This window comes from Apiospora marii, assembly GCF_038362585.1.
Source record: "Apiospora marii strain CBS 49790 chromosome Unknown utg000014l_segment0_segment0, whole genome shotgun sequence".
Classification (NCBI taxonomy): Eukaryota; Fungi; Ascomycota; class Sordariomycetes; order Amphisphaeriales; family Apiosporaceae; genus Apiospora; species Apiospora marii.
This window is the reverse complement of record NW_027117385.1, coordinates 178535-201438: the sequence shown is the minus strand read 5'-3', so window position 1 is coordinate 201438 and position 22904 is coordinate 178535. Positions and strand designations below refer to the sequence as shown.

At 57.3% G+C, this 22904-nt stretch overlaps 9 protein-coding genes across 9 annotated transcripts; 3 read left to right on the top strand and 6 right to left on the bottom strand.

The window, feature by feature from the left end:
* Positions 1–357: 357 nt before the first annotated feature.
* On the top strand, positions 358–1425 carry PG985_016248 (Metallo-dependent phosphatase-like protein; the record flags this gene model as incomplete). The annotated part of the gene is made up of 1 exon (XM_066836014.1): positions 358–1425. One exon carries the CDS (start codon positions 358–360, stop codon positions 1423–1425), a length of 1068 nt encoding a protein of 355 aa, XP_066676030.1.
* A 582-nt stretch (positions 1426–2007) lies between these two features.
* PG985_016247 (Hydantoin racemase) lies at positions 2008–2998 on the top strand (the record flags this gene model as incomplete). The annotated part of the gene is made up of 2 exons (XM_066836013.1): positions 2008–2124; positions 2291–2998. The coding sequence occupies 2 exons, from the start codon at positions 2008–2010 to the stop codon at positions 2996–2998; spliced, it is 825 nt and encodes a 274-aa protein (XP_066676029.1).
* A 62-nt stretch (positions 2999–3060) lies between these two features.
* Positions 3061–4660, bottom strand: PG985_016246 (metabolite transport protein; the record flags this gene model as incomplete). Its single annotated transcript, XM_066836012.1, has 3 exons — positions 3061–3306; positions 3520–4461; positions 4559–4660. The coding sequence occupies 3 exons, from the start codon at positions 4658–4660 to the stop codon at positions 3061–3063; spliced, it is 1290 nt and encodes a 429-aa protein (XP_066676028.1).
* A 1162-nt stretch (positions 4661–5822) lies between these two features.
* Positions 5823–7647, bottom strand: PG985_016245 (uncharacterized protein; the record flags this gene model as incomplete). The annotated part of the gene is made up of 4 exons (XM_066836011.1): positions 5823–5860; positions 5892–6476; positions 6503–7315; positions 7365–7647. 4 exons carry the CDS (start codon positions 7645–7647, stop codon positions 5823–5825), a joined length of 1719 nt encoding a protein of 572 aa, XP_066676027.1.
* Positions 7648–8048: 401 nt separating this feature from the next.
* PG985_016244 (subtilisin-like protein) lies at positions 8049–12106 on the top strand (the record flags this gene model as incomplete). Its single annotated transcript, XM_066836010.1, has 5 exons — positions 8049–8303; positions 8371–8843; positions 8920–10189; positions 10244–10844; positions 11082–12106. The coding sequence occupies 5 exons, from the start codon at positions 8049–8051 to the stop codon at positions 12104–12106; spliced, it is 3624 nt and encodes a 1207-aa protein (XP_066676026.1).
* Positions 12107–12262: 156 nt separating this feature from the next.
* On the bottom strand, positions 12263–14129 carry PG985_016243 (cytochrome P450; the record flags this gene model as incomplete). The annotated part of the gene is made up of 5 exons (XM_066836009.1): positions 12263–12453; positions 12523–13246; positions 13356–13738; positions 13825–13963; positions 14037–14129. The coding sequence occupies 5 exons, from the start codon at positions 14127–14129 to the stop codon at positions 12263–12265; spliced, it is 1530 nt and encodes a 509-aa protein (XP_066676025.1).
* Positions 14130–15211: 1082 nt separating this feature from the next.
* PG985_016242 (Melibiase subfamily) lies at positions 15212–17419 on the bottom strand (the record flags this gene model as incomplete). Its single annotated transcript, XM_066836008.1, has 1 exon — positions 15212–17419. The coding sequence occupies one exon, from the start codon at positions 17417–17419 to the stop codon at positions 15212–15214; it is 2208 nt and encodes a 735-aa protein (XP_066676024.1).
* A 370-nt stretch (positions 17420–17789) lies between these two features.
* On the bottom strand, positions 17790–19757 carry PG985_016241 (uncharacterized protein; the record flags this gene model as incomplete). Its single annotated transcript, XM_066836007.1, has 2 exons — positions 17790–19448; positions 19602–19757. The coding sequence occupies 2 exons, from the start codon at positions 19755–19757 to the stop codon at positions 17790–17792; spliced, it is 1815 nt and encodes a 604-aa protein (XP_066676023.1).
* A 987-nt stretch (positions 19758–20744) lies between these two features.
* PG985_016240 (uncharacterized protein) lies at positions 20745–21786 on the bottom strand (the record flags this gene model as incomplete). The annotated part of the gene is made up of 3 exons (XM_066836006.1): positions 20745–20795; positions 20952–21561; positions 21635–21786. The coding sequence occupies 3 exons, from the start codon at positions 21784–21786 to the stop codon at positions 20745–20747; spliced, it is 813 nt and encodes a 270-aa protein (XP_066676022.1).
* Positions 21787–22904: the final 1118 nt, after the last annotated feature.

The following is a 22904-nucleotide window of genomic DNA, read 5'->3' as shown; positions in this document are numbered from 1 at the left end:
CCTACGAAACTCCATGTGGGCTAACCGACGGTGTTCCAATCAATACTAAGCAGCGGTTATTCCAGATAAAAATTAACTTTATTTATTATTATATATCCTCAAGTAATTGTGGAAAAGCGAGTTGGGATCCAACATGATTATGTGCGAGTTAAGCTGCTGCCTATCTGGGGCGTGGCCACGTTTAACCTTATGGCATCTCCGAAGACAACATCGGCTATTTTTCGAGTTCCTATTTATACCTCCCTGCCGTCGATTAAACCATGGCCAGAAAAATGCTACATGCTTTTGATGTGAACCCGAAATGGATCATTGATAAGGTAGCCATCGGCGTCTATTTGACTCTTCACTAAACAAGACATGTCCGAGCTCGCTTCCCTCCTTCACCGGCCGCGCCCCTCGGCCTGGGAGCTCTTCCACCGCCGCCCCTGCGTCTTCCTCGCCGAGGCGCTGTACTCGCGACATCGCCGCCTCCGTCCTCTCGCCACACCACCTTCCCCATCTTCCCCGGCCGCCATCGCGCAGCCTCTTCGCCTTGACGGAGAAGGGGACGAAGAGGAAGAGGAGGAAGAGAGCCCCGTGTCCGTGGTGTGCATCTCCGACACCCACAACGCCAACGCCCGGTGCGGCCCCCTCCCCACCGGCGACCTCCTCGTCCACGCCGGCGACCTGACGCAGTCCGGCACCCTCGCCGAGCTGCAGGCCGCCGTCGCCTGGCTGCGCGCGCAGCCCCACCGGCACAAGATCGTGGTCGCGGGCAACCACGACCTCCTGCTCGACCCGGCGTGCGACTACGACCACCCCGCCCCCAAGCTAGCTTGCGATGATTTCGATGGAAAGGTTCTCCGCCGCCGCCAGCGCGACGAGGAGCGGGCCCGGATCGACTGGGGCGATGTCCAGTATCTGTGTGATAGTAGTGTCTGGACCACCGTGAACGGACGCAACGGGCCGAGACGGCTCAAGGTGTACGGCAGCCCCCGTTCGCCGCGCAACGGGAACTGGGCGTTCCAGTACCCCCGCGGAGACGGCGGGCAGGAGGTCTGGGACCACCAAGTCCCCGACGACGTCGACATCCTCGTAACGCACGGCCCGCCGAAGGCGCACCTGGACCTGCAGGGGCTGGGCTGCGAACACCTCCTGCGGGAAGTGTGGCGGGTCCGCTCGAAGCTGCGGCTACATGTATTTGGCCATGTTCACGAGGGGCACGGCCAGGAGTGGGTGCCGTTCGACGAGCTGCAGCGGGCGTACGAGCAGACGGTCGCGGCGGGCGGTGGGGTGTGGAATCTGTGCAAGGTGGCGTGGGCCTCTGCGGTCTCTCTATTTCGTGCCGAACTGGTGGGGAGGGCAAGGTGTCAGATGGTGAATGCGGCCATGGTTGGCGGGCTACGGGACGAGGTTCGGCGGCAGCCTATCACGGTGTATATTTGAGTTTTTATCTATTCATTTTGTGGCTTCCCAGATATACCCAGAGGCATGGCGACTCGGAACGACCTTCCCACTTGCTTGCCTCGAAATAAACATCCTGTACTTTACCCCTTTTCTGTCCCATATTTCCCCAGGAACAATATTCTCACCTACCGTCGGTGTTGTCTCCTGGGCGCTACAGTAGAGAATGCACTGTGAGGGGTAGTTTGCACACTTGAATATCACATTTCCGGCATTAGAATCAGACTGCCAGGACAGAGTAGATCTAAATCCATGCAACGCCGTTGAACGTAGAGAAATAATGTGTTACAACAAATCATGTGCTGTCAAAAAGCCGTCATGTAGAACGGTGACTTGCGGAGAATTCAAATCCGAGGAGAAAGATTGAGTAGGTAAAATTGACAGTGCCAGTAGTACTAAGAAACACTGTCGGACCAATGACCTACATATACTTGTACATCCCCCGCCTGACCTACTTATAGACGCGATATTGGCGATGGTGACCGACAGCAAATCCCATCCTCCATCACAAACAAATCAATTCCTTGTGTAAAGTAGGAAGGAAACCCCAGATATCATTTCAAAATGTCTTTTCAGCTTGTCCGGCCCAGACCCACCCGGATTCTGGTTCTGAACCCCAACTCCTCCCAGTCCATGACCGATGGCCTGAAGCCCGTCATCAACTCCGTAGACCTCGGACCTGTAAGTCTCTCTATCCTTCTTGTCTGATCTTTCCCACCGTAATCCAATCAAGTTCCTTTTCTCTTTTCCCCTCTTCTTCTTGATCTTTTTGCCTGTCTGCCTGCCCCTTCCCGCCCCCATTTTCTCCACCGACTCACTCACCCTCCCTTCTCACCACCTACTCCAGACCGTCGAAATCCACACCTACACCGCCCCCTCCCCCTCCCCGCCCAGCATCAACGACGCCGACGACATCCTGACCAGCACCGACGTCGTCTGCCGCGACCTGCCCGAGTGGGACCCCGCCGAGCCGCCGCGCTGGGACGGCGTGCTCGTCGCCTGCTTCAGCGTGCACCCGCTCGTCGCCCGCTTCGCCCCGCTGGTGGCCGCCGTCAACATCTTCGAGGCCGCCGTCCTGCGGGCCATGTCCCTGACCTACGTCCACCGCGGCGACAAGTGGGGCATCGTCACGACGGGCAAGTTCTGGGAGGAGCACCTGACCGAGGGGGTGGCCGAGATCCTGGGCACCGGTGTCCCGTCCGGTTCCGGCGCCAAGGTGCCGGGAGGAGAGCGGTTTGCGGGCGTTGAGTCCACGGGCCTCAACGCCTCCGACTTTCACCACGGGGTCGATCCGGCCGTCGTCACCAAGAAGATCCGGGAGGCGACGCAGAGGCTGCTGGCTAAGGGGACCCGTGATTGCCGAGTGAGTTGCATCGTCATGGGCTGCGCCGGCATGGCCGGGCTGGAGGAGACCATCCGCAGTGCCGTATGTGAGACGGAGGGCGAAAAGTTTGCCTACGGGGTCCTCCACGTCGTCGATGGTGTCCGAGCAGGCATTGTCCAGATTGACCAGATGATTAAGGATTCTAGGTTACGCCCACGTCAGGCGTACTAGCCCGTGTATTTGTTATGTACTTAGTCTATAGTAATAGTCACAATGCCCCCCATGGAGCCCATCTATTCTAACCGATGCGTCCTGCCCCAAACCTCATCCACGCTCGCCTTCCCCTTGGTCTCGGGCACCCGCCACCACACAAACAGCGCGCAGCCGCCCGCGAGCGCCGCGAAGATGAAGTAGACCCAACCCGCGCCTCCCAAGGCGCTGTTGAGGGCCGTGTTGACGAGCGGGAAGAACTGCGCCACCAAGAACGTGGCGACCCAGTTGGCGCCCAGGGCCCAGCTCTGCGCCGCGCCCACGGCGTCCTGCCCCCACCATCTCGCTGGCCATCATGAACGGCACGGGGCCCAGCCCGACGGCGAACGAGGCCACGAAGCACAGCACCAGGAAGGCGCTCAGGATCTTGATCCCGAACATGATGGACAGCGCGAGCAGGAGGGCGCTCGTGCCCTGGCCGACGATGGAAAGCAGCAGGCACGTCTTGCGACCGAGCTTGTCCGGCAAGGGGAGCACGCTACCGTGGTGACGAGGTTGATGACGGAGATCAGGATCGTCAGCAGTGCCGAGCTGATGGGCAGTAGGTCCGCAAGCAGGGACACCGAGTACATGATGATCGAGTTGATGCCGCAGAGCTGCTGGGACAGCATGATGCCGACGACGGCGATGATGGCCGGGCGCGTCAGAGGGTCGCGAATCACCTCGACGAAGCTCTTGTGTGAGCCCGACTCACCTGCAGCTTTTCGGCCGTTTGGACCAAGGTCTGCAGGAGGCATGGCGGTCACTACGTTCTCCGCATCCAGCAGCGCCGCCTCCTCTTCCGGAACGGCAACATCAGGTCCCCAAGTGGCCGTCTCCTCGTTGATGTCATAGCCCGATCCTCGGATGCGCTGCAAGGTCTTCTTGGCCTTTGTGACATTCTCGTTCGCCGCCATCCACGCGGGGCTTTCGGGAACCACCAAGAGCCCCGAAGCGTGGGCGCCGCCCACGATGACACCGGTGCCGAGGACCCATCGCCAGGCCGAGCCGTAGCTGAAGAAGTAGCCGAGGGTCTGCGTGAGCAGGATCCCGACGTTGATGCTGATCTGGGTCATGACGCCGAAGAAGCCGCGCTCCTTGGGCGGCGCGACCTCGCTGATGTACAACGGCACGATGACCGTGGCGGCGCCGGCGCCGACACCGGCGAGCAGTCGACCGATGGCGATGACGGGGACGGCGGTGGCGAGCGTCTCGATCGCGGAGCCGAGGACGAAGAAGGCGCTCGTGAGGCGCATGGCGAACAGGCGACCTTTGGCCGAAGACGTGGGCCCGGCGCCGAGGGACCCGATCAGGCCGCCGATGGTGAAGACGCTCTGTACGGCGGCGAAGGCGGCGTTGTCCATGGGGATGCAGTCCGGCAGGGCGCGGGTCGAGATCGACTTCTTTCGGCAGGTGATGACATCTTCGGGTGCGTTCAGCTCGGCCTGCAGAGGTAAATGGAAAGTCAGCCACCGTGCTCTTTTATCAAATGTCATCTGCAGCAAGCAACGGGTTGGGCTAGATGGGAAAGTTCTCTCGTACCAAGTGAATACCGAATTGCAGGGACCCCAGCGTGCTAACGGCAATGAGGAAGATCAGGTAGGGAGAGACATCCTGCCTCCATTGCCGCAGCCCTGACGACATGGTGTTGTACAGGATGGGGACAACAACAATGCTCGCGACTGTGTTCGACTTCAGGTAAAGAGTATCCAGCTGTTTCGGGCAATCTATCGAAAATGAAGTTGTAAGGTCTTTGGTGCTAGGAAATTCGGAAAGGAGGAACGAAGTGCAGCATGAGGTTCGAACCATCTGATGCAGATGCATGGGTATTGCCGATCTTACGCGAACGCCCGATGTTGACTTTAGGTACCTGGCTAGAGCGCCTCTTAGGTAAGCTCTACCCCGCGGTGTGCCCAGTGCATCCACTGTAACCCCTAAAACCTCCCCTATATCTGCACCAACAAAGTGGGCTTTCAGGCTGGACCCCTTCTCGCAGATTGCCTAACCGAGTAGGTTAAGTTACTTCAACGTTGCTTCAATGTTGCTACAAGTGGGTGACGTATCCGGCCCAATCCGGCAACACATTTGCACCCCGTTGAAGAAGCCGAACGGAGAGAATAGCCTTCAGAATGAGGAATATCCTGTTTGTTCAGTAAAAACAGAAAACCCGTCTTCAAAACGCTTGCTAGCCCTGTGGTCTTCCATGGATTGGGTAGGCTCAACCTTATATCATGGACCATATTGGGTATGGGATATGTCGGTGCCACCAATCCGAAGGATGTCGAAAGGAAATGCGAGAGGATTAACATATATGAATAGCATAGGCAGACAGATATGTCGTCGAGCTACTCTTTGCTATTTCCGAAAAACCCCACCATCCGCTTAAATATATTCTTGGCACCCTTCTGTGGCTCTTGCATTTCGGTGACCCTATGCGCCTCGTCATCGAGGGCCTGCTCAGCCGGCGATGGTATTCTTTCCAAGAGGCTGCCCGGGACAAGTCCTCTATGGTGTTCAGCATCGATGACTTCCCACCAATCGTCTTTATCGTCCGTGACAGTCAGCATATCACCCTGGCGAAATGACATATCTCCTTCTCTGAGCCCATCGAACGTGTGGAGTGCTCTGGCGAGAAATTTGCCTTCTAAAAAAAAGCCTGGGTCAGATTCGCTGTCGTTTTCATCACTCAACCAATCGTCTTCATCATCCGTGGCAGTCACCGTATCTCCCTGGCGAAATGACAAGTCTCCTTCTTTGGCTGTACCGACCGCACTATGTGCTCTAGCGAGAGATTGAGCTTCTGTCTCTAGCTGCCCGGTTGCTTCCGCTTCGGCAGCAGTTGTCCTGTCTGGATAGTCTTTTAGGTTAATGCTACTGGCATCAGATAGATCCTTGAGAGAAGGGAGGCCTTCTGAGTCTCTTTCAGACATGCTCGAGACATTGTAGCGTTGTGAGATATCACCCGACTCGTCACCGAAATAGTCATTCTGCGAAAAGTATTTTGTGTTTTGAGCGTCGTCAGGCCAAGGAAGTGACTGTAAGGCAAACGAATGGATATGTTCGGCAATGTGGTCGAACAGAATACCAGAATCTGACGCCCCTGTGGCATCGCACAAAGGGCAATGGTCCACGCCAAACGGGGTTGGCCTTAGCGCAGTGACCACAACGGCAGCAATCTGGTCCTCCGAGACTGCATCGGCATGGCAGTCTTGGATATGCTTGGTGAGTCCATCTGCAGTTGTGAAGAGGCGAGGGATCGTTCCGGGTGCACTACAGTATAAGCATTGCCACGACTTGCTATGATCGTGTTGTATGTGCATATCCCAGTCCGAACGTAGCATGTACAAGTTTTCTGGGGACTGGCAGTCGTCAAGAATGCAGGTATATGGCCTAATGTCGTCCATGAGATGTTTCCTTGACATCTTAGGGTTAGTAAACGACGACTGGTATGTGAGGCACACTGGACTTCATACTTCCACTGAGTACTTTCCTGATATAACAGTGGGAGAGCCTGACAGCAGCAAGGGCACTTGAACTGTTGCAGGCCTAACTTTGCTTTAGGGGGCTCCGGATAGATCAACTTGGCGGCCGTGGATGTGATTTGAGTCATATCAGCACGGGAGGGCGGCACCCTGGCCGGCAACAGAGGTAGCGTGCCAATAGAGGACGCGTTGGTCTCGGTTAAGCCTTTGGTGATGCTGACAGTCTCGTGTACTCCTACATTTGTAGATGCTTCAGGAATCATCGGCGATAACTTGGCACCAAAGTGATCCGGAGCTACGAAAGTCCTTTTGGGAAGTTTAGGCGATACCATGGCGAGCTTTTGTGAGTGACGCATGGCATAAGCGAACCGATTTCTGCGCCGCAAGTTTGCTTCAATAAGACGTTTTTGAATAGGCGTCATATCGATCTTTGCAAAGTCAATACTAACTCCGTTCTGCCCTGGAGGCCGTGCCTTGATAATATTCTCAAGATACATGCGGAACTCGCTGTAATCTTCAGGATCAAAAAGCTTGTCGGCTTTGCGGAACCTAGACTTGGTTCCAGCATTTCTGATTGCAACAGAAAGCCTTGCAAGTTGGTTCATGAGTCGCTCAACGTCGTGCATCGCCTTAGAGAGGAGCGTTGAGCCATTGCCGTCACTGTCACTCGTACAGCTAGCCACCGACTCTGAGTCCGACGATTCATCTGAAAATGGGGTGAAAGATCTAGGTAAAGTATCGAGAGGGAGCTTGCTGCTTGGTTGTTCATCAAAAGACGGTCGTTGTACTGATGCTTCCCTTGAAGTCGGATTTGATGCTGGTGAAATTAGCACAAGTTGGAGAAAACGAGAGCTAGGCTACTATACCTAGATTCAGGCATTGTTGAAGGCAACTGTGAATCAATCCAATAACATGAACAATAATGCCCCGAGTATCGGTATCGCGGTTCAAACGCTCATCTAGAGAAGCCCGATTTGCTGCGAAAGCACCAATGCCATTAGCCCAGAGATTGAAGTCAGCCAGACGATTCTCCGCCCACTCCATGTCCATCAGTGCAGGACATGTGAGACAAGGGAGAAATGCCTCTCGGCATTCCGTAGCAGCCGCATATATGGAGCTATTTTCAGCAGTGGATGTCGACAGGTTCATCTTGACAAATCTGGCTACCTGTGTGCGTTCTTGGCTTCTGGATGCAAATATAAGGAAGTACTCGCACCCTTCATATCTCATAAATTAGACCCAACAAAGATGTAAGTGCCAATGTTGATGTATCGAACGTATGTCTAAATAATGGGCAGAGAAAAGAATCATCAATTGCATGCGCTGATGGCGGGGTTGACATTTGAAGCCGAAGGTAAGTAAGCAGACGGGGGTTAAAAGCGAGCAGTTAAGCATGGTTAAATAGGTAGTATTCAGTCGCATATGCCTGCATCTCAGCCTCGCTGGAAAGGCACCTAGGTCACATGTTGGTACTTGGCATACTGCCTGGTTGGAGATGTCTTCTTCATGGCAGATACCCTGACAGATCGGCGAGACCGTTCCATCGCGACATGGCTCCATATGCCGGCGACGAAGTCATCACTCCTGAAGACGAGGACCCTCTCGACTTTGCCCAACACGTGCTTGGCAGGATAGCCATATTGGCTGCCGATATCGGATTCAAAGAGAAATCAGCAACCGCCGGCTGCCTTGCTGCCGAACTATGGATCGCAAAGAAAACCATCGAGTCGGTGGACGCTGCGCACCATACTAAGCTCGAAAGAAGATCCCTCAAATTGATGCGACAATTGGAGCGCATCTGTTGTGTATGCCATGCACCACGCCGGTTGCTTTTGTTCGGAACAGAGTACTGACAACACTTTCTCCATATAGTGGCCAACTCCTCCATCATACGGACGACAGTCGATCCTTCGTAATCTCGCGCAATACAGCACATACCGTGCCGTCCATCAAGCGGAAGAACGAGCTCGGGCCGGCCTCGTTAAGTTCTTGCATGGCCCCGATTTCGTCAAGCAAGAGTGGTTCAGGCAGCTGGAGCGCTTCTCGAAGGACTCGCAGGCACGGCCAACCACTAGCGACAGAAGTGACAGACCAGTCACTGACATCGGACCATATGAATACCCGCGCGAGGTGAACATAATTCTATACAATGTTCTCCGCGAACACTCTGCCTGCGTTTGCGCTGCAACTCAGAATTCCAGCCGAAAGCATGGTAGACATGTTACTAGATTACGGCTCAAAGCCGACTTTGTCCGCCTAAACGGAGGCTTTGGCTTTGACATGCTCATACATTCATCGCTGAAAACCATGGATCACTGGCAAGATGTCCGACTGAGCGTCAAAACGTATGTCTTGACCCTTCACGGAATCGAATGAGTGGCCTAATACGAGATACCATAGGAAAAATAAAAAAAGTGTTAGATACGAAGGCGACACGACCAAGCCCTACGGCGGAGAACCTCCAAGACTTGTCAAGCCAGGATCACTCTGTGGCTTGGTTAACATCAGACTTGAGTCACGACTGAACCTCGAGATCAATGACTCCCAACTTTACCAACTTTATGAAGGGATTCCGATTCAGCAGCGAATCAGCTCGAACCTCAGCATACCGCTGGGACGTGTTTTGGATAGTTATCGTCTATCCAACAAAATGAAACTGGTTCTGTGCTATATAATAGCACGCTCCTTCTGGCAGTATTATGATTCCCCATGGATGAACAGTGCCTGGACTGACGAATCAATTCATTTTCTCTTCGAGTCATCATCTAAAAACTCAGGGGAAGGAGCTCTGTATGCTTCCAAGCCATGCTTTGCGGTTGCATTCGACACGGCAGAAGATTGCTTCCAAGAATACTGTGATTCTTACTCTGTCATCTTCCGATATCCGCGCATCATCGCACTATGCGTGATTCTGTTGGAGGTGATGCGAGGACGCGCCTTTGAAAGCGACAATTCCGATACCGTCGAGACAGCCATAAACTCCAGATGGGATATAGCTTCACGCACGGTCGAAGATCCAAACCAGTGGATTGACTTCGAGTATACCGATTTCCGAGCAGCCTTGCGGAAAACCCTACTCAGTAGGACATTTGACAAAGCGTCAACGAGGACCGGGTCAGGGTGGGACGATCTCAAGCACGACCTCGACGAAAGAAGAAAGATCTTATATGAAGTTCTCGTAGAACCTTTACACCGTCTTGTAAGCCTCCTGGGATACGAAGACGCTCTAAACCACATTGAACCCATGACCCCAACCGATCCTAGCCGGCCTCTTCCTAAACATCCCAATGCTCCACGAAATCCAACCTCAAACGCTGTGGCGACAAGTCGAGAGTCCAGGGAGACGGGGGCTGCGATCGACTGGATCGAGAGAATCGGGCAACTTACCACTCATATATCTAACGCGGTTACGCCTACGGCTCATGATTCGCATATGCGACCTATTCGAGTTGCCGTTCTGGATTCTGGTTATGACGAGGACTCGACATTTTTTCAAACACCCTTGCGCAGCCGCCAGTTGAAGGGCTGGAAGGACTTTGCCGGCGACTCTGACAATCCGATCGACCAAAATGGACACGGGACGCACACTCTGGCCCTTGTGATGAAGATGGCACCCTATGCCGAGATATATGTCGCAAGGGTCGCACGAGATAGGAATTCCATGGGCCAGGCGCCTCATGCCATATGTCAGGTAAAAGTGACTTGACACGAACTCTGTATTAATTTGGGTTAACAACATAATAAGGCAATCAAATGGGCAACGGAAGCGTGCGATGTTGACATAATCTCCATGTCATTTGGCTTCGAATCCGAGATCCCCGAAATCAGCATCGCCATCCGGGAAGCCGAGCTGCAGAAACGTGAGAAGCTTCTATTTTTCGCGGCCGCGTCGAATTCGGGCGGCAACAAGCGAGAGATGTTCCCGGCGAGCCACGACGCCGTCATTTCCATACGTCAGACCAACGCCAACGGGCTATTCTCGGACACGAACCCGCCCGCGGACCCTAACGGCCCAGCAGTATTCGGCACGCTCGGCTTGAACGTGCCGTCGGCCTGGTTAAGTAACATCGACGGCGAAGTCGCCAAGTCCGGCTCCTCGGTAGCCACCGCCATCGCGGCCGGGACGGCGGCCATGATGCTGATGTACGCGAACTTGGGGCTTGCCCAGGCACACCAGCCAGTATCCCCAAAAGTGGGACAGCTCTGGACGCGACGGGGCATGGTTTCTATGTTCGCCAAGATGTCGGTAGATATGGGAAACAGGTGCCTGTTCTTGACACCAGTCAAGTTTCTGACCGAAGGGGCAAGGTCGCTTGATGAGTTTTGGGCCGGAATGGTCGATGCTTGTAGGTAGTGATTCAGTAGATCGAAGAAACCATGCATAAAGTACTTAAGAGACGGGCATACTAACTACCCCGTGAAGTGAGACTCCAATATGCTTTAAACTCTTCTTGTGTATATCCAAGATTACGTGTTTCGATTATCAGAGCTGGGTTTCTAGAAGACGTAAACCACCAAAAGATTTCCTACAAATGCCCAAGGCGTATGAATCTTGTTAGCCCACCAATGAAAGGCCACTGTAGTCCTGCATGTCAGCGATCTACGGGCTATGCATACCGCGGCCCTATCACGTGCTTATTGGGCCGCCTTTACCGATGCAGCTGGAGATCCCCAAGTTTCAGTGCAGAAGAGCCCGTTTTCACCGAGTGGACACGACACAAGAAACCATTACCGGCAAGACAAGATGGCGCAGATCAAAACCTACCTCCTGGCGCCCAACTTCACTTACAAGCCATCCGGCCCCATCCAGCTGGGCAACATCATTGCCGACCCGCTCCGTCCCGCGAAGGTACTCTCAGCCTTAAGCCATGCGGCTGCAAACACACCGGTAGAGACTGTGTTGGAATACGACCACGAGCTGTCACATGGACGCGGCCGTTCCGTGCACGCGGGTCTCTGGTCCCACTTCCTCCAGAGCGTCGGTGCCGGGGTAGATGTGAGCCGCGGCACAGATACAGACGTCGCCTACCAGATCGACAGGCTCGAGACGCAGTACCTGCGCAACGCCGACCCGCTTGAATCCGAGAAGGAACTGCGCGCCAGGCTAGACGAACCCCGCGTCCGCGCCGTGATAAACTCCCGCGTGCTCGGGCGGCGCACGCCGGTGTACATGATCAGCGGCCTCAAGATCGCGCGGGGGCTGCGCGTCGCGAACTCAAAGAAACGCACGGAGGGCGGCGGCGTCTCGGCCGACGTGCCCGTGGCGCCAGATGGGGTGCTTGCCAGCGTCGGCGGAGAGCTGGGCGGGGAACGGCGGGATGAGCAGACGAGCTCGTTCCGGAGCGGGGAGGAGGATGTTATCTTTGCTTATGAGTTGAGTATTATCCGTCTACGGGGGCGGAAGGACAAGGAAAGGGTCGTGGATATCTTGGAGCATGCTGCGGCATTCTTGCACGAAGAAGATGATGCTAAAGGAGAAGAGGAGGAAATGAATATTGCCTTCGGGATTGCTGGTGTGGCGGATATTAGCGAGAGTGGGGTTGAGGTGAAAGCGCAAGAGATTCTGGACGAAAAAGGAGACATGGTGGTTTGTGTGACTGCCTCATGAGCACAACCTGGGTTCGTGAGAGTCACTCATGACTTACATAAACCTCGATTACGCCACTGTCATCTTCAAAGTACTTGGCAATGGAATATATGGAATAATCTCAGGTCATTATTATACTCAGCTATTCCACCATCTGCGCTGCTGCATTAAACCCCACTACTTCCTGTTCCGCGGTTCCTCGATGAGGCACCGCTTGCCCTTCGGTGTCAGCACAAAGTGCCACTGAGCCTCCATGTCATCGTCGCTCATCCCCTCCAAGTTGGAGATTTCCACATTAGGGAACCGATGGAAGAACCTCGCAGCTGCGAGTCGAATCTCTAGCCGCGCGAGATGTTGGCCTAAGCACACTGTAAGTGCGATTAAGACGTCAGCCATCAATCAGCACCAAAGTAACAGAAAACCGGAAAGTAACTCACCTCGACTCCCTCCCCCAAACGCCATGAACACATCCCTCATCCGCTTCGTCGGGTTCTGCCAGCGCTCCGGCCAGAACCGCTCCGGCTCCGGAAACGCATCGGGGTCGCGGTGCAGACAGTACGCCGACGTCGTCACCGTGGCTCCCGCCGGCAGTCGGCGCCCGCACAGCTCGGGCGCATCGCGCGGCACCACGCGCGGCAGCGCCGAGGGCACGGCCGGGTACAGCCGCAGCGTCTCCTCGATGACCATGGCGAGGTAGGGCAGATCGCGCACCTGCGCGTCCGTGAAGCCGCTGCGCTGCTGGCCGGGCAGGGGCAGGCGCTGCTGGATCTCGCGCACCAGCTTCGCCTTCACGTCCGGGTGCCGGCAGACGGCCCAGACCAGGTAGGTCAGCGTCTTGGAGAGGGTGTCGCTGCCGCCGATGATGTAGGCCTGGGCGTCGACCTCCATCTCGCGCGCCGTGATGGTTTTCTCCTGGTAGAACTTGCTGAAGAGGGTGGGGACGGCGGTGTCGGGGTTCTCCTCGACGAGGCGCCGGTGCCACTGCAGCGACTCGTGGGCGTAGTTCATGGTGCGGCACTCGACCTCGTTGGCCTGCCGGAGGCTCTTGAGCGGCACGAGCGGGACGGGCAGCTTGCGGAGCCACCGCGTCAGGGAGGGGAAGGCTGCGCGCACTTTGAAGGTGTCGCCGGTGGATTCGAGGTCGTCCACGTATTGGTTCTTCTGTTGATCGGATGTTTAGCTACCTTAACTCTACCGCCTACTGAACTCAAGACTAGACTAGACACGAAATGGCAGGGGAGGACAGATTCAGATAGAAAAGATCCCTTACCTCCCCCTTATCCAACATTCGGAAGCAATCACCAAAGCTCAAAGCGCCAATGATGTCCGTCGCCATGAAAAGCCACCACTTGTACATGTCGGCCGCGCCCCTCTCGTTCATCTCCCAGGCCATCCTGTCGATGGCCTTCTGGATCTTGCCGTCGATGATGGGGATCAGCGACCGGAGCCCGGATTCGGACAGCGGTTGGGACAGGAGCCGCCGGCGGCGCCGGTGGAGGTTCGGATCGGTCGCGTTGAACACGTTGGGCGCCCCCAAGACCAACGAGTCGTACCAGGGGGATTTGAGGAACTCGCCCTTGATGCGGTAGATGGCCTGGACCGCGTGCGGGTCCGATATGTCGGCCTCGTGGGGCGAGGTGCGCACGATGGGCCCTGGCCAATGTTGTCAGCATTGAAGCACAAGTCAAGTTACGTTTTGATGACCGCTCGTTCGTTCGGTTAGGGGCACACTCGCTGACCATATTTGTCATGGAGGGACTGGACGTAGACGGGTGCCTGTCCCCGGACTTGATGGTAGGTGTATACGGCCGAAGTAAACCGGGTGTACCAAGGACCGGAAACTCTTGCCATCGGACCACGCAAGGCAATGTGCGATAACTACACAGCCAGTCAGCCATTTATCTCCCAACCCCAACTGGGCCCTGCCTGCTTTGTTTAGGACGGGACTCACTTTCACGGCCACGACCAGCAGGATCACGGCGAACCAGGTGAGATGGCTGTCAGGGGGGACGGGATCCCCAACACTAGACTTGTCGATGACCATGGTGATGCCTCTGAAGACGAGTCTGGCAAAACGAGAGGGTCGTGGAAGTCATGGACAAGTTGGTCCATGGCCTGTCTTGGCACTCTACCTATTATAATCCCCAGCATTGCGAATCAGGATGGCGAGGGATGCCCGAGCTGCCTTGTCAGCATAGTTCGTCCCTGGTCCTCGCTCTCCGCACTACCCCCGTACAAGCTCCTTCTGCTCCAAAGTCTAAGCCGGCCACGAACATCTTGATTCCGGCACGTCAATCTCGAAAGCGTTACGCGCCTCCCCACATGACAGCTGGGGGGAATGCCCGAATTGGGGACTGGCTTGCGACCGAGCTCGCTGCTCCCCCAATTCATAGGGTTTCCCTGGCGAACAGACTCTCTGATACCGCAGCTAGCTCCCGTCCCAAGTTCGGCAAGCGGCCGTACCCCCCATAATCGATTGGCCGGCATGCACTACGGAGCCCTTTCCTTTCTCCTCGTTGGGCGGGCTTTCCAACTGGAGTTGAGTAATGATCTTCACAGCTTCATAAGCCTCCAGTGTCCACGACTCGTGGATATTGATTGCCGCCTCCCTTCATGATCGAACGCGACGAGAGGGCTGGGTCTGGGCTGGAGGAGATGAATAGACTTCGATTCTATTCTAGAAGACGCTAGTGGTATCTCTCCCTACGCGGTTTCTGTTCTCCGGGCACACATTTGGAGATCACGATCCCGCGCCCCTCGGTCCCGGTTTAGGCGGCCTCTTCAGCCAGTTCCACAGTACCGGTTTTGCGGGCAGCTATCGAGTGACGCTTGAAGAATGGATTGCTCTGCCTAGAAGGAAGTCTAAAGAATTCTCCTCTCATTGAAATGATGTGCATGAGTAATCAACCAAAGTGCCATGTGTACGGGCCCCAATGGTAATTTCCAATTGGCCCTGGAGAAACTCAGTAAATAAAGAGCGCGGCACGTCGCTCCTGGAATGAGTCAAGCCTCGACTGTGTTGAGGATGGCTCTCAGTGCGGAATCACCCTTATTGAAAGAGGCAGACTGACACCTCGAGATAACGGTGTGTACGAAAAAAAATTATGAGGCGGACATAAAACTTATCTAACTCCAGACCACAGAAAAAAGCCGGGCTCCGACCTTGGAGGCAATCGTGGCCCGCAAGCCCTTCTTGCCGACCACTTCCAACTTGGTCCCGGCCAGGTCCGGATACAGCAAAGAAACCGAAACGTCCTCGGCGCCCTCGAGGAAGGAAAGGGGCAACTCGCACGAGTCCCGCCCCCCGCCGCGGCGCCAAACCGCCAGATAGCACTTCCCCCCTTTTCCTTTTCCGGAGCTACCGCGATCGTCATCACCCATCACCCGCAGCCCGGCCGCCAACCAAACGTCGTGCCACCCCGCGAAGCCCAGCGGCCAGAATGGCACGGCCTTCGCAATGCCCCCGCGGATATCTTTGTAGACCTCCATGCCTCGATACACGAGGTCAAGTTGTGCAGGAGCCAAGAGATCGAGCCGACCGCTCAGGTGGACGCGCCCGCTAATGAGCGCATTGACGACGGTAAGCGCGTTGGTCTCGTCGTCCCACCCGGGCTGCGGGTAAGCCCAAGTCGCCGCCTGCTCCGGCGCGACGGCGGAGTGGACCGCCGCCGCGATGGCGGCGTAGCGGACGGGGTCCTGCTGGTCGCTCGTCGACTGCAGCGTGTGCACGGCGTTCATGGCGTCGTCCATCCGCTGCGCCCCGCTGCTGCAGTTCTCGACGACCAGCCCCGGGTGCCGGTCCAGCAGGCCCGCCACCCAGCGCAGGTAGGCGCGGTTGTGGTCCAGTTGCGCCGCCCCCGGGGAACTGCAGTGGATGTCGGTGCCCTGGGTCACTTCGATGTTGTAGTCGAACTTGAAGTACGCGACCCCGTACGCCGCCACGAGCCGGTCGACGACGCCGTCCATGCGCGCGCGCACGGCGGGGTGCCGGAAGTCGAGCTGGTACCGGTTCTTCTCGCGGACGCGCTCGCCGTCGCGCTGGAAGTAGGCCTCGGGCGGGAGCTCGCCGGTTTCGATGTCAGCGACGGGACTGCGCACCCCGATGACCTCGGCCTCGATCCACAGCCCCGGCTTGAGCCCCGCGGCGCGGATCCGGTCCAGCAGGTTCCCGAAGCCCATGGGGAACCGCTTCCCGGACGGCTCCCAGGCGCCCACGTCGTCCCACCAGTCGGCGTCGTCGGCGTACCAGCCCGCGTCGATGACGAAGTACTCGGCGCCCGACCGCGCCACCGGCTCGACCAGGGCGAGGATCTTCGCGTCGGTCGGGTCGCCCATCAGGCAGTTCATGTAGTCGTTGAAGATGATGGGGAGGCGCTCGTGGTCCGGGTGATTTCGTCTAATGCGGCGGCGGTACCGCGTCAGCGCCCCGAACGCCGCGCCCGTGTCACCGAAGACGTGGCACACGGCCGCCGCGGCGCTCGCGAAGGACTCCCCCGGGGCCAGCCGCTGCCGCCAGTCGTGGTTGTTGGCGTCGGGCCCGGCGGCGGCGAGGTAGATGTCGTCCTTCCAGTCGCCGAGCTCCCACTTCCAGGACCCGTTGTTCTCGACCTGCCAGAGCCAGGCCTCGGCGCGGTCGCCGCGGCGCCGCTGGAGCATCCCCATGGGCAGGTGGCCCTGCGTCGAGAAGGTGCCCCTGTTCGACAGGCCGAAGGTCGACATGGGGGCCAGGTGGCCCTGGTTGAGCTGGTACAGCCCGAGGTCGTCGAGGCCCACGTCCGGGAGGGAGCGCTCGCGCCACTGCGCCTCGCGGAACCAGGTGTTGGTCGCGTACGATACGGTGAAGTCGGCCCACCACTCCCTGGATCTGGTGAGGCCCCCGATGACCAGAGACGAGACTTGGGTCACGACCACGTCCTTCGCCCCGTCGTTGCGGACCGTGGTGCTGGACCGCAGAACGGGCAGGCCGTCGAAGAGGACCATGTGGCTCGTCACAGTGATGCCGGTCCGCGCATCGTGCAGCACGACGTCGAGGGTCTTGCGGCCCTGACCGCCGTCGGTCTTGATGGCGTGGGATCGGTACTGGAGCCGCGTGCCGACATAGCTCCCGACCAACGCCTTGGACGTCTTGCTCTGCTTGTTGCCCTCGCCGCTGAGGCGGACTTCGCAGAGAGGGGTCGCGGAGCTCTCGAAATGAGGAGTCCCCTGGGCTCGGGGAGACGCATCTACCGGAAGGATGTCGTGGAGGTACACACATCCCGCGTCGTCGATGCGCAGTACTACATTGACTGCTTCGTTGCCGAAGAGGATCTCGGTGGGAATGTCAGTGGTAGTCATGGTGTCGACTTCGTAAGAATTTGCAGCTTACACAGAAATGAGCTGCGCTTCCTGGAACCACTCCTCTAATATCGGGATCTCATCTACTCATGACTTCATATGGCGTCCCATTGCCGCATCGACACGTCTACCTGATTGGAGCGGCTCACTGTCGGCCATGATACGACAAGAGTTTCTGGAATAACTGCATGTCGATGCTGCTTCCCCGCAGTCAAATGCTGCCCTCTCCGCACCCCGCCCCTGGCTTCGGAAATGCAGCCGAGAAAACGATGTTGGAGCAAGTCAACATATTACATGATCACATAAGATAGTTTTGAAAATCAAGGTTCATGATTCGACCAGATATTATACGACAGTAAGGATATTGAATCTAATCGCTGGCGGTGGTGGACCCCTTTTCCGTATCCTTGCTCTGAAGCCGTCTCGCCACATTCCCCGTCAGATACTTCTCCATATCCGGCACCAGACAAGCAAACAGCACCAACAGGAACCCGAACGGAATCGTCGCGTAAAACACCACCTTGAAGCTCGCCACATAGCTGTCCCGGACCCCCGCCGCGACCACCTCCACGACCCGGCCCGTGGCACCGGTCACCTCGGAGTAGTCGCCCAGCTTGACCGCCTCGAACAAGGCAGGCAGCGACGACTCGGGAAGCCCCGCCCGCACGGCCGCAGGCCCTACGCTGGACTCTAGGTTCTCGGCCAGCCGCGTGTTCAGGACGGAGCTGTAGAGCGCCTGCGCGACGGCGCCGCCCATGGACCGGATCGAGGCCAGGGCGCCGCCGGCGAGGCCGATGTCGCACGCGTCGAAGAGGAGCGTGACGCCCGGGAAGGCGATGTTCTCGTTGAAGCCCACGGCGACGGTGGCGAGGACGCCCAGGACGATGACGCCCGTGTGACTGCTCGACTCCCCAGGGCCGATCACACCCGCCAGACTCGCGATGAAGGCCGCGGCGCAGACCGACGCGACGACGGTCTGCAGTTTCACGCGCGGCACGTAGGAGATGGAGAGGCCGCTGAGGCATTGCCCCAGCAGGACGCCGCCACCGACGACGCTGGACTGCCAGCCGACGGCCAGGACGGAGGCGCCGAAGACGCGCTCGATCAGGGTCGGCCACAGCACCGTCATAGAAAAATAAATCATGGAGCTCAGCGTCGCGATCATGACGACGGCGATGTACTCCACATTGCGGAAAATGCGCGGCGGCATGATAGCCCCACCATGTTTACCTCCCCGGGGGGCGGCGGCGACGTACTGTTCGTAGAACCCGAACGCGATCAGCACGACGATGCCCACGACCAGCGTCCCCAGCACGGGCGCGCTGCGCCAGGGGTAGGCGGTTCCGCCCCACGACAGGCCGACGAGGAACAGCGTCGCCCCGGCGCAGAAGAGGAACAGCCCGCCGAAGTCCAGGGCGCGGACCTGCGCCCACTTGGTGCGCCCCCGGACGTGCAGCTGCTCGTAGCGGGGCGGGTGGTAGAAGACGGCGTACAGCGCGACCGTGACGACCGAAAAGATGATGCCCAGGTAAAAGGACCAGCGCCAGCCGCCCACGCGACGGGCGCTCCCCGTGCTGCCGGGGGCGGGGGACGTGTTCAAGATGAAGAGCCGGGCGATGGCGGGGCCGAAGACGGCGAAGGGCAGCGATGATAGAAAAACGACGGTGACGATGGGGCCGCGCAGCCGGTTGGGCACCAGCTCGCCCAGGACGACCTGGTGGGAGAGCTGGCCGGCGGCGGCGAAGCCGTTGAGCAGGGTGGCGGCGATGAGGGCGCCGACCGAGGGGGCGGCGGCGCCCAACACGCAGCCGGCGATGCTCAGGGTGTTGCAGGCGAGGACCATCCAGCGCCGGCCGAAGATGTCGCTCAGCCGGCCTACCAGCAGGAAGCCGATGCCGTTGCCCAGGAGGTAGGCGGTGCCGACCCAGCCGATGTCGGGGGAGGGGCCCAGGTCCGCGTTGATGAGGCTCAAGGTGTTGGCGGGCATGACCCAGCTGAGGTAGGCGCAGATGCTGCCGGTGCAGGTTGCCTGTGCAACGACTGTTTAGATAACTACATGATGATATTATACCATTTCGTGTAGGAGTGACGAATGGGATGCTGGCCCAAGTGAAGTCGGATCCCACGACATCACCGTATAACCAAACGGGGAGTAATGGGGAATTTACAGAAGATTGCTTACCACGACGGTGCCGATAAACTGCGCGCTGCGGAAATAGCCCGCCGGCATCTCGGCCACCTCACCACCGAGGACATCCGCCGAGACATAGTCGACCGTGCCGTCAATGTGCGTCTTCTCGACGGCGCCTTCGGCCGTCTTGTCCCTCTGGTTATCCATCTCGCTATGGGACGGACTGTGACTCGAACGGTTGCGGATGGCCACATTCTGAGTTTCAGCAAGTGCACATAGTTCTGTAACCTACCTACTACCTTATATATACATACACACCAACACTCGTTCACGTTGGTATGTTTTGTTTGTTTGTGACTGCGCGGGTAGTGGTGGTGGTCCTGCCCCATACCTGTCGCACGCATACTCGGGGGTGAATGTGACATGTCGCCAAAGTCCGACGCTACGGATGCGAGTCAGACAATCTACGCTCCGGCATAAGGAAGGAGGTTGAGCTCAATGTTACGCAATCTCACGCCTTCCGTCACTTGGGGGCATGTCTCATCACTTTCACACTGCATCGGCACTGGCAGACCCTGCAGGTTTTGCGATGCAAACACGCAGGAAGGACGACGCGAGGTTGCCGCCGATCCGTGGTTTCTTTGGCCGCTCCTGGGCCAAGACCCCGGGTTGACCCCTCTCTCTCTCTCTCTTGCCGTACTTTAGCTTGATGCGGCAAGCATGTATGTCTCGTTTATGCATACCGAGGCCAATCATGGGGATCGCAACTCCCGAGAATGTCACATTGGGCTTACAATCAATCGCAAGGGGGGTGTATTGCGAGATCTGGGTAGCATTACATAGAAGAGGATGAGATAGTAGACATTAGGAGTTGCTATGTCATAGTAACACCGCCAAGCACGGATGTTTCCTGAACCTGATGACAGAGGCGCTGGTCCATCACCATCAAACTCTTGATTACGAGATATTTTCCAGAAAGGAAAAAGTACACATCCATCCTTAGCAAAAGCAAGCCAGCGCATTTAAACTCAGGGGTACGGCCCGTCCCCGGAAACTGGCCATGTCAACTGATTTAAGGCGGGCGGGGATAGGAACCTAGCGACATTGGGAATAGTCTAGCGGAAGAAGGAAGGAGTTAGCGAGAGGCCTTTTGGGGTCGCGCTCAACAGGGAAACAGGGAAAGAGGTTTTCGACTCACATTCGTTGGAAGCCTGGCAAGTCCCCTGGGAACAGCAGGTCGCGCCTCTGAGCACGATGGTTAGTACGAACTACGAGCGCCAAGGAGGGGAGACTTACGACCACCCTTGCCCTCCGCATTGGGCATACATGGCCCCACACTGCAGCATTCCGTTAGCTACCCATTCGAACGGAAGGAAGACCCGATCAAAGAAGAGCACTCACGTTGCCGCTGGGCGGGCTAGTAGGCTGCGAGGTCCCCGGCTGGGTGGTGGGGCTCGGATTGCTGGACCCGCCTCCGCCACCGGAACTGCCGCCGGCGCTGAGGGTGATGTCGGAGGAGCCGGAGCTCTGGTAGCCCTCGGTCGCGAGGATCTGGTAATCGTGGGACCCGAGATTCATCCCCTGCTTGGCCCAGGCCGCAAAGTGGTTGGCAATGGTAATAGTACCGCTGGTGCGCTTGCTCGAGCGGATGGACCAGTACTGGTTGAACGTCGAGGTCCCCTCGATGCTCGGCTGGTTGACGCGCTGGCTCTCGTAGATGTCGTACGTCGCGCCGTCGGACGTGAAGCTGCCCTTGCGCGTGCCCCCCGACCCCGGGTTGTAGGGCCCGAAGTTCTCGAGCACATAGTACTCGACCAGCGGGTTCTTGGTCCAGCCGTACAGCGACAGGTACCCGTTGGAGCCCGGGTTGAAGGTGCCGGCGTAGCTGATGGTGTGGCTGCTGCCCGGGTACCACCCTTTCCCGCCTACGAAGTTGTTGCAGTTCTGCCACGAGACGCTGTACTCGCCGGCCGCCTTGTTGGAGTACTGCACGTTGCCGCCGCCCGCGTTCCTGGCGTGGGGGAAGATGAGTTCTCAGTACTTCAAGGGAGAATGGGGGGCTCGGTGTATGTGTCGAGTCTTACCAGAAAGAGTAGTAGTAGCCGTTGTTGGTACCCGTCTGGCTGTTGCTGATGGACTGCCGAGTCACGAGATCACCAGTCAACTCGGTGACATTGAAGGGGAAGGCGGCGGCCCCGGCAGCCAGTAGGCTGAGAAGCGCAGTGTGGGACAACATGACGACAAACAGGTCAAATAGAGGTCTTGGATCTTGGAGATCTGCAAGCGATTGAGCGATTTGCCGGCTTGGCTATTGCTTGTTTCCCAACACCCAGAGTGTATCGAGCATCGAGGGACGTCAATCGTTATATATTTGGACTTGGCGTGGGCTTGGCCTTTTGACTGCGAGCCAGTGGGCGACGGCCGTGATGATTCCATCTTGCCAGTGTCCCGATCTGGCCCGGAAGCGGGACGGCCGTGGTTGTATCCACTGGGCCGGGATGGAACCAGAAGGCGTCACCATGGCTGGTACCCTGCCCCCCTGATTGATGGGATTTTCCACGCCAGGGCAATTTTGGATATGATACATAGTGTCCTCGTCCCTTCAGCTGCTCGCTCTCATGAGCTGCTTTTCAGGGGTTGGTTGTTAGCGATGAGGCTTGCGATATCAGGTGGGCAAATGACCAAGTCGAGGGCAAATACATGCACATAGTGGCCCCCATTGCCCCATTGTCAGCCAGTCGCTAAGAGTGGTCAGTTTAGGCTAAATAAGTAGGGGTGTGGCTAGTACTCATTCAATATGGATATCTAATGTATTTTCCGTCGTTCTGTGTCCATGGTTGGCAGATTGGCCTGCTTGAAGGAGGGTAATAGGGGAGTGGTTGCTGGTGTCTGCTGTGCAAAAACAGCGGGCGCTCTCGCTGTAAAACCCCTAGCTCCGCACCATCGCGCCGGAGGTCTAGGCTCCATTATGGGCGGACCTGGTGCCGCCATCGACCGTCCGGAGCTGAGATTTGTACGGGCTCATTGATTGCACTTCTAACTAAAGCCACAGGAAGAATTCCCCGAATAGTGTAATGCACTTCTATTGACTTTATTCTTGTTTTGTTTTCCTTTTTCAGTTCGCGCCCGCCTGCTCGGATCAGGGGCAGCCGTGGATCTAGGCCAAGTGACTGCTCGACTGACTTGCAGGACGGAATGCCAATACCTCCACCCTCAGGATGTACAAACTTACTGACCGTAGCTGATATAGAACGGCCGAGAATAATAGAAGTATTGGAGACGATAGGATTTTCTAGAGAATGCGCTTTATGACGAGGCGCATGAAAGCGGCAATGCCCCGCTATGTCTGAAGCT